The sequence below is a fragment of the Cynocephalus volans genome, chromosome 7 (genome assembly GCF_027409185.1).
Source record: "Cynocephalus volans isolate mCynVol1 chromosome 7, mCynVol1.pri, whole genome shotgun sequence".
Classification (NCBI taxonomy): Eukaryota; Metazoa; Chordata; class Mammalia; order Dermoptera; family Cynocephalidae; genus Cynocephalus; species Cynocephalus volans.
Window position 1 is genome coordinate 131,568,475 of NC_084466.1, and position 14,137 is coordinate 131,582,611.

General features: G+C 43.0%; 1 protein-coding gene across 1 annotated transcript in view; it reads right to left on the reverse strand.

Annotated features, from left to right (window-relative positions):
- Positions 1 to 14,137, reverse strand: part of PKD2L1 (polycystin 2 like 1, transient receptor potential cation channel) — a 31,885-nt gene that overhangs the window by 3,116 nt on the left and 14,632 nt on the right. Inside the window, 9 exon segments of the mRNA XM_063101599.1 lie at positions 896 to 1,017; positions 1,217 to 1,315; positions 2,159 to 2,279; positions 2,566 to 2,747; positions 2,927 to 3,097; positions 3,757 to 3,985; positions 4,165 to 4,389; positions 5,550 to 5,803; positions 6,236 to 6,363. Coding sequence (XP_062957669.1) covers positions 896 to 1,017; positions 1,217 to 1,315; positions 2,159 to 2,279; positions 2,566 to 2,747; positions 2,927 to 3,097; positions 3,757 to 3,985; positions 4,165 to 4,389; positions 5,550 to 5,803; positions 6,236 to 6,363 — 1,531 coding nt within the window.

Sequence of the window (14,137 nt, forward strand, 5' to 3'; positions counted from 1 at the left end):
CTAAATGCACCCTTTCTCTGCTTAAAATCCCTCTTGCGGCACCCTCTGGATAGAGTAGTGGTATTTGAGGCCTTTCCCATTGTGGCTTTTGCCCATTTTCCTGGTCTCATCTCCTGTTATGATCCACCTACTATGTGATACCTTAGCAATGCTCAACTACTTATTACTCCTCAACGTGTTCCTTGGTTTCAGACCTCTATACCTTTGTATGTACTTTTATCTTTTCTTGTAATGCCCTCTGCTTGTTCACTTGTAAGCTATTCATCCTCCAAAATGCTATTCAGACATCACATCTTCCAGGGAGCCTCCCCTTAAGCTCAAAGGTAGAATTGATCACTCTCTTTACTCCATGGCCCCTCTTTCTGTTGTTGAACTTATTCTGTGATTCACTGTATTTGCTTACATGTCTATGAGCTCCTAGAGGACAAAGACCTTGTCTCATTTAATTATGTTGTTCCCTGCTCAGTGCCTGGCCCACAGCTGGTGCTCACAGTATATTTGGTCAATGTTTATTAATATGTCTGACTTGGAAGCAGGGAGAGAATGATTAAAGGATTAGACCAGTGTTTGGGGAGGTGGGGTGGCACATAGAACGATGATCAGAGTTTTGTGGTAGTGGGGCATGTATGCAATGATTTAGGAATTATATTATTATATTAGTGCTAAGAGTTGTTCAGTGAGGTCCAGAATGTTATAGGCCACAGTCAGAGACTTTTAAACTACGGGCACAATTCTCAGGTCAGGATCAGAGACCTATGGGTCAAGGACAGAAGCCTGCAAGGTAACGTCAGAGGACCATAGACCAAGACCAAAAGCTTATAGGGAAAGGAAGTATGGTTGAGGGTCAAGGAGTTATAGACCAATATCAGAGAAGGATGGGTCTCTGCTTGCTCACTCCCTCAAGGTGTTGGTGAAATCCTCGATCTGGATCTCCTTCTCCCCACTCTGCAGGACTTTCTGCACATCTGAAACCTGCTCCTTCCTCAGACGCAGCCTTAGTAGGGTCTTGTTGTAGCCCTGAAAGGGAAAAGAAACAGTCCCCACAGGCTCCTTTTCATCACTGGCCTCCACCCCCACCCACAGGATGCCAGGTTTCCCAGGATAAGTCAAAGGCATACAAAGGCACAGGCTCTATACCAGTCAGGAACAGACCAGGACAGAGACTTGGACCTGGGCTCTGATGCAGATGTGCAGCTCAAGGACACAAAGTAGTCACCTGTTTCAGGAGGTCAGAAAGCTGAAGCTCATCCTTCTGTCCAGCCAACTCCTCCTTGACCTCTGAGTATGTGTCATTGATGATGGCCAGGAACATGTTCTGGAGGATAAGTCAGGGACCTGCCTTCTTATGACCTCACCCCCATATCCTCTAAAAGCACTGAACCCAGTGACCCCATTAATGTACCAGACACGTGTTTTAAAGGGGCCAATGCCCTCAGCTCCAGCTCTGCAGCCCATCAGTCTCTGCTTCTCAAGGTCCTCAGAGCCCAGCCTTTCAGCATAATTCTGTTAGGAATGGATCATGCTCCCTCACCAACCTGATGTCCTCACTCTCGGTTGCTGCAGTAACCTTTCTGACCACACAGATTCCCCACTGTACCACAGACCTCCTCCATACAAGGGCCTGCTAATCATTGAAGCCAGAGATCTTGCAAGGTGAGAGCACAATTGTGGTCTCTTTCTCATCAACCCCCAATCCATGTCTGTATCCCCATTCATTGATCAAATAAGGCAAACTGCTGATCTTATTAACAGAAATTAAACCCAGATCTTTCACGGTTGGTCGTTGAAAGAACAACTACCAAGTAATGGCAGTAGAAATCAGCAAAAGATCTCCAGAGAGAATGGAGAATAGGCATAGAAGCTTCCAGCTGCAGCTCCTTCTCCTCATCAGGCGCTTTTCCCTCCCTTTCCATCCTTGGAGGATGGGGGGTTGATTTTACTGAGACAGTCTACAGGTTCTCTCATACTCTACAAACTGCCTGACTATGCTGGTTACATGGACCACATTAGCCAGCACTCAGAAGATCCAGAAGTCCCCCCAACTCCACTGTCCAGTCTTGACTTGAGAAACCCATTATAATGCTGAGTGGGGGAAATAAAGGGACCAGAACTCCACCCTACAGACTCTCTATGTCCCCACCCCTCAGAGGACACTCACCAGCAGCACGAAGAAGACGAAGAAGACATAGGTGACAAAGTAGACAGGGCCCAGGATGCGGTTGGCATTGTCAATAGCATTGTAGTCAAAGTCCCCAAGGATTATTCGGAACTGAGTGAAACTGAGAGACCAGGTCTGGACTTCACCTCAGAGCCTAATTAAACCCTGACCCCAACCCACACTCCCATTCTACTTTCATAACTCCAGACAGACCCCTCACTGCACTTACAACCCAATCTAATAGAGACAGAGCAGTGTGCACACACCAGGGCTTCCAGAGACTCTCACGCAGATGCTTTAAGCACAGGCGCATCCACACACATCTACCCATCTTCCCCAAGGATACATATACCCATGGAGCTGGAGGGTGAAGGGCCAGGGAGGAGTGAAGCGGGCAGGACACACACATGCACTTGATGAAAGTGCTAAAGTTTTCCACTTGGGTCCCGAAAAGCAGGTAGCCGAGTTGGGCATAGGCGAAAAAAACAATGAAGAACATGACGGCGAAGCCCAGGATGTCCTTGGCACAGCGGGCCAATGTGGAGGAGAGCTGGGTCATGGTTTTGTTGAAACTGATGTACTTGAATATCTAGAAGGGCCATATTGAACAAGTGGTGAAGGAAGAAAAAGAAAAGCATTGAAAAGTCCATTCCAGGGACCTGTGGAGGCCCCAGGAATCGCCAAACAGAGAAGGAAAATGAGACACATATGAAAAAAGGGAGAATGAGTGCCCCAAGGCAGAGCTGGAGGCGGGGGGTTCCCGGGTACCTTGATCCAGGCAAAGAAGAGGTTGACAGCATTCATGTTGTTGTACTGTGTCTGCCAGAAGGCAAGGAACTCGAAGTCAGCATATGTGTTTGGCTGCTGCAGGAGCTTCCCCATCAGCCGATTCACCTCGAGGGTTCGGAATATGTGGAAGCCCACGGCCACAATGGACAGCTGTCACACAAGGGTCATGGGGATGTCAGAGAAGTCAAGGGGATCTCAGGAAAAGCTCAAGAAATGATGTCCCAGGGAGAACGGGGGCAGGTAAGACAGGTGGAAAGAAACGCCCTTTTCTGCTGAGGTTCAGATGGAACTGGATAGGATAATTGGGGAGCATCTTCAGTGTTCTAAAGCTCAGGAGAAACCTTTGGGGCCAGTGGTAAATATATAGGTTGTAAAGGGTCACAGGAATGAGCCAATAAATTTTATTTCCCCCCACCCTCACCACTTCCAAGTCTTGTCAGGAACTGAAGGTGTCCTGTTAGTAGGGAAGAGAAGAAAATGAATGGACAGAATATTTGAGTAGAAGAGAAAAGGCAGAGATTTCAAGGGGACAGGTCATAAAGGCAAAAGACGGAAGAGGAACAGAATACGAAGTACATAAAGAAAAGAGCAGGTCCCGGACCACAGATGAGGAGGAGAGATGTGGGAGACAGGGTTTTTCAAGGCTGAGCCAGAGGAGTATCAGCCTCTCACTTCAGAAGCTGTTACACAGTCATGTGACCAAAGTCAGCAGGAGGACTTGGAGCTCCAAGAGGAAAGACACGGAGCCCCTATCAAGGTGGAGCCCCCTCCTCCTCCCAGTATCTCAGTCCAAGATAACCGTCCCTCACCAGGATGACCACCAGGTCCAGTATGTTCCAGATGCTGCTGAGGTAACGAAGCCGGTGGATGTAGAGCTCCAGGATCTCCTCCACCACATAGTAGAAGATGAAGATGCAGAAGATAATCTCACAGCCAACGACAAAGAAGTCCCAGTTGCTGATGTAGCGGATCAGCTTAACCGTGCGGATTTGCCAGGATGGGATGGCGCCTCCTGTAGCTGGAAACTCGACCACCAGTCTATGGGGTTGAGGGGTGGGGGAGCAGATGCCTAGTGGGGCCTGGGCTGGGACTGTTACTCCCACTTCCTCTCCTCCCCACCCCCACCATAGGGTGCAAGTCCAGGGAAGGGTCTCAAGCACAGAGGAAAGGAACCAGGAATCATGGATGGATGGAGGCAGTAGGAAAGGGGGGCCCACCTCAGAACACAGAAAAGATTGATGTTGGCGTTGTAGACTGAGAAGTCAATGAAAACCACCCGGGTGCCCCTGTCCAGCCAGAGACCCTCCTGAAGGTCCCGGAGTGCTTCTGCACTGGGCTGTCGGGATCCTGGAAGGTCCAGGTAGTAGCCGCCTCCACTGTAGCTTGTGAGCCTGCCCCAGTGGGAGGAGCCCCCCAGCTCATCCTGTGAGTGATATGTCCACCTGCCGCAGAAAAAGCCATCTGAGCAAAGACAGGCCTGAGCCAGCCCGAAAGCTCACCTGCCAAGGCAATGGCGAAACTTTGTCATTGTCTGGGCTTTATAGTTTCACATACTTAGGTGTATATGTGCAAGGGAGTCTTCAAAATGTTCATGGAAAGTTTAGTATTATCTTTTAATTCTATTTTTCCACAAACTTTCTGAAGTTCCCTCGTATATGTGTATATATAAATTCTATATGATATATATGTACATTCATGTATAGTATATGTGAAATACACATTATTATATATTATATATGTAAAATATATACATATGTATTATATATCACATAGAATATATATTTCACATATACTATGTTGTTTGATACTAATAACTGTTTGAGAAGGGAGGGAAAATATTGTCTACATTTTGCAGAAGACAAAACTAAGACTCAGAGATAATCCAGTTATACAGTGACAGACTAAAACTCAAATGTAAATCTCCTAATGTTTCCCTATTTCACTCAAGGCTGTAGATAACAAAACCAAGCCCCAATTTTGACCCCAACCTGAGTAGTCCCCATAAGGGAAGCGCCTGGAGCACATGGTCCAAAAAAGATCCATCTGGGTCTTGTGATTGTGCAAATGGCTGCCCAGCCCTGTGATTCTCTGTTCGGTCCACCAAACTTTCTACCCTGGGCTTTTATTTCCTCTGCCTTCCTTCCTGTCCTGTCCACCCTTTTCTTTTTCTTCCCTGATTTTTCCTCCATCTTGACCTCTTGCTGCTCCCCATGTCAGTCCCAAGGGTTGGAGTCTCTGACCATGATTTGTGTGGCAGCGTCATCAACTTCACCCATTCTCTACACCCCCAAAGAACTTCTGGGCAAGAAAGGATGGTTTCCCTGGAATGATTATTGGCCAGGTAGGATGAGTGTGACTATTCCCCATGAATGGGAGCAAGTCTGGAGGCTATGGCTCTGTCACTAACATACCTCTTTTGATCTTAAGTGACACAGACCAAGGTCTCCAAACAGTCACAGTTGGGACTTAGGGAGATACCTCCCCAAATCCCCTGAAGTGCCCCCAAGGTTCTCTTAGCCTTGGCAGAAGTGGATCCCACACTTTGGTATGGTGTCACGCCCAGAAGGACAAGCCCTGTGACATCGGTGGGGGGTTAACTCACGCTGTGCCATTGAGGGACCCAAAGGGGAGTTGCTCTTCTTTGTCCGGAGAGTAGACATCATAGCAGCACAAAATGTCCTCACGGAAGTCCTCATGCACCACACAGGAGTCATTGCGGACCCTCAGCTGCCGCAGCCTCGGAACCCCCAGCAACAGGTTCTCGTAGTAGATGAAGGAATGGGAGCCATGGCCCAGGCTCTGGTTGTTGTACCATTTGGTCCAATACAAACTGTCCAGGAGTGGGCCCTGGGCAAACTGTACCACAAGCTGGGTTGTCCTGACCCAGTCCTGACCTCCTACCCTTAAATTTACCTTCACCCTCACTCTCTGACTCCCAGCTTGTGTCCAGTCTGCTTTTGTTGGACTCCTCAGCTGACCCATGAACCTTGACCAGATCCCGACCTGATAGGACCTTACTCTTTATTTAAAATGTATTTTGAAGTTCAGCCTTACTTCTAACTCCCATTACTGTTCTGGTTTGACTCCCGGATCAACACCCTTATTCCTCACCTAGCTCCACCTGCACTCTAGTCTAACCCTTCAGCCTGACCCTCTGATTCAGCCTGATCCCTGACTGACCTCATCTCTGGGCATATGGCCTAATCCATTGTCTGACCTCCATGAACTTTGACCTGTGGCCTCAGGCCATTGAGGAGAAGTTAGGGGTAGAGGAGATCTCATACTTACATCCCAGAAGTCTGCCATGCTGCTGATGTCCCGGAAGGTGACACCGGTGTCTGAGGGGGTATGTAAGAAGAGCTCAGACATCACTTTGGTGTAGTAATAGGCGCTGGAGCTTGTCATTCCATAGGTCACTAGAAAACAACCCAAGAGGTTGTGTCATTCTCACTATTCCCATCTCCATTCCCCAGAGGAGACAGGAAAGTTCATTGCCCTGGGGCCAGAGATGCTACCTAGATGGTAGCCTGTCATACCTAACCCCTAGAGTTGGCTGAGAAGGCTTATGGTGGCATGATTAGTGCATCCTTAATGGGCACAGTAGTCTCCTGAGAGAGGGACTCAGAGCATCCCCAGATCAAAAAAGACCAGGCCTTTACCCTGAAGAACTGGATCTCCCTCAACCACCCTAATGCATACACCCAGTCCCATGTGCCTAAAGTAGGGCTGACAAGGGGAGCTCTAAGTTTTCTGGTTGAAAGGCAGAATTTGAAGAGTATAATCCATTTAGTTTATAGAGTGTCCCTCAATTTAGATTAGTCTGATGGTTCCTCGTGATTAAATTCAGGTTGTACATTTTGGGGAGGAATACCATAGAAGTGATGCTGTGTCCTCAGTGCATCATATCAGGAGGTACACATCGTTTGTTTGCCTCATTACTGGGAATGTTAACTTTGATCCTTTGTTCAGGTGGTGTCTGCCAGGTCTCTTCAATGTAAAATTGTCATTTTTCTGTAATCAATATGCATTTTGTGAGGAGACACTTTGAAACTATGTAAATATCCTATTTCTCATCAATCTTTCACTACTAATTTTAGTATCCATTGATGACTTTTGCCTGATTATTACCAATATGGTTGTCAAGTGGTGATTTTCTTATTCTGTAATTCCTTTTGCATTTATTAGTTGGCATTCTCTTCAGGTAGAGCTTTCCCTTCTTTCCCTTATACTTATTCATCTGTGTATATTAGTTTGAAGTCATGGATTCTTATTTTTTCCCTATGCATTATAATTTGCTATTATTCATTTTGTTACTCAATTTTTGGGGTCAGGTTATGAAAGATAAAGAAAGACTAAAGAATTTTTCCAGACTAAGAAAATACTAAAGAAACATGAATACTAAATGTAATATATAATCCTGGAATGGATCCTGGACCATATTTTTTTTTTCTTTTCTCAAAGGCTATTAGTGGAATAATTGGTGAAATTGTAATAAGACCTGTTCATTAGATGATAGTGCTGGATTGGTGGTAATTTCTTAACTTTGATAAGAGAATATCCTTGTTCTTAGAAAAGATATATGTAGATATTTAGAAATAACAGGGTGTAATGTCTACAATTTACTCTCAATGTTAGTTTGTGTGTCTGTGTGGAGAGAGAGAGAGGAAGGGAGAGAATGATAAAGAAAAAGCTTAGTAAAATGTTCATATTTAAGATATCTGGGTGAAATGTATAAAGTTTATACAGGAATTCTTTGTATTTGTCTTGAGACTTTTCCATAAGTTGGTAATTACATTAAAATTTTTAAAGTAGGATTTGTCATCCTCTTGTGAGCAATTCCCTTTAAGAATTTTCCTTTTCAGACCTTGGTCCATATTTTCTGCCACCACCCCACCTGGAAGGGAAATGATTTGGGGTGGACTGGACTATATCCTTGGAGGAAAGGAGGACCAATTAGTGATCCCAGACTGGGCAGTAACATCATACTTTGTAGGAGGGAAAATCAGCAAAGAAGGAAGCATTATTATTCTACATTACCCCATTCCACTCTATTAAGTTCAAGACATGGTTTTACTTTTCTCCAACTCAAATCTGTGATTGCCTGTCCCTAGTATCTGGAAAAGGACTCAGATTCGACTGAGTCCTTCTGACCCGAAAAATGGGCTCCCACTGGAAATCAAACTTCTGTTTGCTGAGAGCCTATCACAGTTAGAACTGGTGGTTAGTGAGCTGTCCTTGCGACACAGGCTGACTAAATCGTTACACCTTCTGAATGGCCACTAGGTGGTACTCATTGCTACAGCTTTTCCTCTTCAATTCTGTTACCGCTCAGAATTAACATTGCTCTGAACTGCTCCATTTATTGTGGAATAGTATCTCTGATTATTACACAGGAAAGTAAAGACAATGTCTTCTGAAAAAAAATGGCTTCACCTGGTAAAATGCCCATTGACATGCAGAAATTCAGTATTCGCTTTTCTGTGCAACTTTTTAATTGAAATGTATTCATACAGAAAAGACCAAGAAGCAACCTTAAAAACGTTCTAAATTAGGGCCTAAATTTGGTTTAGTACCTATTAAACACTTTCTCCCCATTCACACATCCTTTCTTCCTGGCTAATTCTTATTTCTGCAAATTTCGTACTTGGTCTCACAAAATGAGGGGTACTTTCCCCTAACACTTTATGAAACCCAGACTCAGTATTTTTCATACCCCCAATTTTGATACTTAGTAGCCCATTTCATCAGTCTATCATCTTGAATTATTCTAAAGAGCAATTTTATATTTATTAAACAAACATTATTCAAAGTCTACCATGTGTGAAATACCTAGCTAGATGTCATGGTTTCTATCCTTAAAAAATTCTATTGAGGAAGAGACGTCCCAGAATGAACTGGGTGTAGTAGAATGAGCATGAGCTTTGGAGCCAGACAGACATACATTCAAATTCCAGTTCTGCCACTTACAGTAAAGACTTGGGCTCGGAGTCTCAGCATCATCATCTGTAAAATGCGGAATATAATACCTTTTAGGCTACTTAACAAATAGTTCTCATCACTGTATGGTATTCTCCTCAGGGATAAGGACTGTGTTGTATTGATTTAGCATAATGCCTGGTATTTAACTGGTTCTCAGTAAGTGTTTGTTGGGCTGAACCAACAGTGGAAAAATAAAAAATAACTATAATTCAAGGTAGAATGAAATAACAGTAATTTACAAACTGAGAAAAGTGTTATGACTCTATATTTGCCCCATAATAGCAATGTCACCAAAATAGTCAAGAACAACTTCTATTTAGTAGATGTTGGAAAGAAGCTGGAATATTCCTTAGTCTAAAGAGAACGATAAATTCATACAAGTCTTGGGTAAGAGAAATGAAGCCAGTTCTGGCTGACCTGATGAGCAAGCACAGTTGGCTAGTAACCCCTACACAGTGTGACAGTAGAAATGGTGCTGGCAGAACTCAGTATCCCTAGTAAGTCACTTATTGCCTCAGGCCTGGAGGCTGCAGCAATCCAAATCCAAAAGCAGGGCAGAGGAAGTTCAGGGTTGCTAGAGGGGGTGATGATTCCAGCTCCTGTGTCTTTCTCCCCTTCTCTTAACTCACTTATAAGCACACTTTAGCCTGCATCAGAATTGCCTGGAAGGCTTGTTAAAACACTGACTGCTGTAGGTTTGAGTGGGGCTCAACAATGTGTATTGCTAATAAATTCTTAATTAATACTGATGCTACTGGTCTTGAGACCATACTTTGAGAACCATTACCTTGACCTGTTGCAATCAGGCAATCAATCAATACCATTTGTCTTTAGTAGAGATGTCAAGAAGGCAGTGGGTTTCCCAGTGTCTGTTTCAGTGATTCTCGAGACTGGGAGTGGAAAAGGGGGGGTGGGGGGAGCCCCTCCCAATGGGCTCTCAGAACTCCCTGGGATTAGGAGAGCTTTGACAAACTACACAGACCACTCAGAACACCCCCTCCCCACCCTGGCAGAAAATCATTGAATCTATTGAACCACAGGTAGTCATGCGAGGGGATCACATATCTTGGGTGTATTATTGTAGAAGATTGAAAACAACTTGTGGGTCTTTCCTGGTGTCTCCCTCCCTCCACCCCAATCATTAGTTTCTATTCAGGTAATAAGGATCATGGTTTGACTATACCATGAAGAACCAGCCTGTCTAACTGGAACACCTGGTTTAGAGATTTCTGAATCTGCCAGGGGCTCAACATATCCATTTCACCACCATCCTTCTCCATATTGGGAGAAAGAAATGACTAGAGTAGCCACTTATTCCCTCAGGACACCTATCATGTGCCCTGTGCTAAGTGCTTGACATGCTTATTTCATTTAGTCCTACAACAACCCTTTGTGGTAACTGCTATTATTATTCCATTTTCCAGTCTCAGAGTTTAAGTAACTTTCCCAAGGAAAACAACTAGTAGAGCCAGTATTCAAATACAAATCTGTCTGCCTCCATGGTAGAAAGATTCGGTACTGCTCCACGGGCAGAACTATATCCAAGACATAGAAGTTACAGAGGGAATCATTAAGCTACATAAAAGGCAGCCCTTCCTAGCCATTAGTGCTTTCAATTAAGAAATGGGCCACTTCAGAAACATCCTTTTCACCATAAGGAGTGTTGGCAAAGGACTGTCAGCTGAGGATCATGTGAAAAGGTTGCTGCACTGGGCAGGGCTGGCCTTCCTGGTTCCTTCCTTTCAGATCCAGTGAAGGAATGCAATTGCTGTATGTATTTCGAAAGGTGAGACAAGACCAGAGAATGGAAGGAATCAGAATTTGACTCAGTATGTCAAATGCCAGTATGTCCGTATGTCACAATCATTTTGAAGTAGTGAAGGCCTCATTCCAAGAAATTTTCAGAGTCTGGGCAATGACCACATGAAAATACTCTGAAGGGGATTCCAAGACCAGTTGATGGTTTCATACTCAAATAGAGTATCTGATTTTTTTTTTTCTTTTAATCTTGGCCTCAGATCAAATTCACAGTTGCTCAATAATAACCATATTGACACTTATGCACCAAGCTTTGTGTACATTGTCTCCTTCAGTCCTGAAAAGAAGCCAATAAAGTAGGAACTAACATCTCCATTTTATGCAAATAACTGAGATCCAGAATGTTATTAAATAAGTCATCCAAAAATTATATAACAAGCAAATAGAAAGTGGATTCAAACTCAAGCCTGCCTGCTCCAAAGACCATGAATTTAACCACTACCCTACACTACACTAATTATGACATTCTACCACCCTAAATCCTTCTGATTAGGGACTCTGACTCTCCTCCCAAAATTCAATCCAAACGGTTGGGATTGTGCAAGTTTATAAGGTGTCTTTATATGCAAACTCTATTTTAATAGGTTAATGTCTGAATCAGGAGGTGAGTTGCAAAAGCACTCGATAAACTCAAAAGCTACCGTCTTAGAATAAGCCTTAAATTTTTTCATTCTGGTGTAACATGGATAATAATATACAAATCTGCATAAGGAACTGTACTCAAACATAGATGAGCCCCAAAGAAGAAAAAGTCACATGCACAAAATGTTACCTGGTTATTTATAACATCGAAAAATGACAAACAACCTAAATATCCTACAGGGAGGCAATAATTAAGTAAATTATGATATCATTGAGCCTCTTAATGGAGTATGACACAGCTGTTGAAATGATACCAAAAACAATGCAAAATTGTATCCATGTTATCATTACAATTAAATATTTTTAAAAACCACTAAATGTAAAAAGTTGAAGGAAAAACTGACCTTTAAAAAAATTAGTTGTATAATAGGTGGGTTTTATTTTCTTCATTCCCATGGAGTTATATTAATGCTATAAAAATAGAATATAAAAAATGATAAAATCATTAAAAAAATTTTTTTCACCTGTGTATTTTCAAGTTATAGGCTGAAATTTCCAGGTGCTGGATGATGTCCTTGGCTTTGTTATTGCTTCCCTAAGATCTGTTCCCTCTTCTCTTGCCTAATACCGTGATTTTATTTGAAATATCACACCTTTCCTGATCACTCACATATGTTGCCACAAGCTAGATCCAACTCTGGCCCTAGGATTTGTACAGAAAGCTCAGGCCAAAGCAAATCCACAAAGGCCTCTCCCTTGGCACCGTTACAGGCTCAGGGATGAGGAGCCAAGACATTTCAGGCCAAAGAGTCATGAGGAGAGATTTCTGGAACCTTCTGAAATCTTATCTCTCATGCTAAATATGAATAAGAAAGCTCCAGAAGAGTTGGCTTTAGCATGAAACTGATAGTGCAGCTTGCAGAACTGAGTAACAGAAACAGAAAGGTCTCTGGCAATGTCATTAAGCCACTGCACGGATCAGCCCTGAACCCTGCCCTTGTTTGGACTTTCTTTACCTAGACACTGAATCCCATTACAGTTTAAGGCAGTTTTCATTGGGTTTTACTTAATTGTAACATAGTCCTTACTTATACAGAAACCATGACATTTTCAAAAAGATTGCATTATTTCTGAGGAAAACAGAGCCAGAAAAGGAGGGCAGTGGATGATTTAGCATATCCGTGCCAAAGTCTACATTAATTAAAATACATTCTATCCTACATTAAAGGGGATTGTTGAGTCAACTGATAATGACATTCTGGAAACATGCCTACCATTAATTCCTTAAGGCTCTCTAAGCTTTATTTGTGGGTAAAGCCAGATCTCTGGAATACCATGAAATACACACACATACACATATTTCCCACTCCTAAAATTACCCTTATAGAATGAGTATTTAATATGGATTTTAAGAGAGACAGATATAAGAAACAGTCAAATGAAAAGTAGCTCCAATTTTTAACATTACTTTTATCCATTATAATATTCCATGTCCCTTATATAAAACCAACAAAGCCAATTATTCTCAGAGGTTGCATCTCCTTATTAACTGGTGTACTTTTTTCCTACTAAACCTGAAGAACTCTGCAACCTATTTGTTTTTCCTTCCTTGCTTTGGCTGCCAGGAACCTCAGGTTTTGTTCTCATTTGCAGTACTTTTGTTTATCTTGAGTTTTCGGGTACAAGTTATCTTCCTCCCCTACCTTTTCCCAATTCTTTTGCTAAGTCTTTCCATTATAGTTCTAATGGGCTGTATTTTATTTTATCTGTGCTTTTTAATGTAAGCTGGCTCAGGTCCCTTTTAGACTTAGGTGGGGCATAAATATATTGTTATTAAAGAAGTATGACTGTAATAATTATTATTAATCATCATCATCATGAGCTTGGGTACTAACCTGATTTTATCCATTCCTGTGTTCATAGTAAAAACTGAATGTTCTTATCCTCTCTTTTGAACTGCTGGCAGACCTTCCCAGCTCAGAGCAATAAGAAGTCAACAGTTGCTTTGTTCTGCTTTCTCAGGTAATCACCATATAGGCCATCATATGCCTTTCCTGCTCCTAATTACGTTTTAATGGAACATAGCTGTCCTTTTCTAATAGCACTCTCCTTGGGCAGGAAAGGGATCCCTTCCTTCAATTAAATGACAAAGAATCTCAGAGATCTGGGGTGCTTTTGCCAGAAAATGTATAGTTCTTTCATGTGTCTACACTACTCTTGTGTTGGGAACTCTGTGCCTACAAGGTTTTGACACTCAAAAACCAACTGCTCCTTCCTAAGCTGGACAGCTCTGAAGAGAAGCATTGAGGACACTTTTCTAGAAATCTGGGGGTCTCTTTCACCCCCAATCCCAGCCCTGACAGTCACTGTGTGGATAGAGTTTCCACTGTTCCATAAATCTTCCAACTGTTAAAGAGCTGGAAATTCCTTGGGCTTTACAAATTCGATAAATTTATCCTGCAGCTCCTCTGATGGCCCCTTTCAGAGCCCCTCTTGTAACTTGGCTTACTGAGAAGTTCTCTGAAATATCTCCACCTGTTTCTAGTCACACCAGATCAAGCTTGGCTTTGGTCATGTAAATAATTGAGGGGAGCATGGTCTGTGGTTATTCCTATTGGGTGGTTCTACTTTCTTGTGGCGTAAAACACATTGTCATGAAACTATCCCTTCTTAGGCCTCTCCAACAGCCTCTGATAATACATATTTTCACAATAGTTTTGCTAAGCACTTTCATATCCACTCCTGGTGGAAAAGAATCAGCTCTCACCAGTCTCTCCAATGATTGTGTCTCGGGGAGATTATTTCAATTAA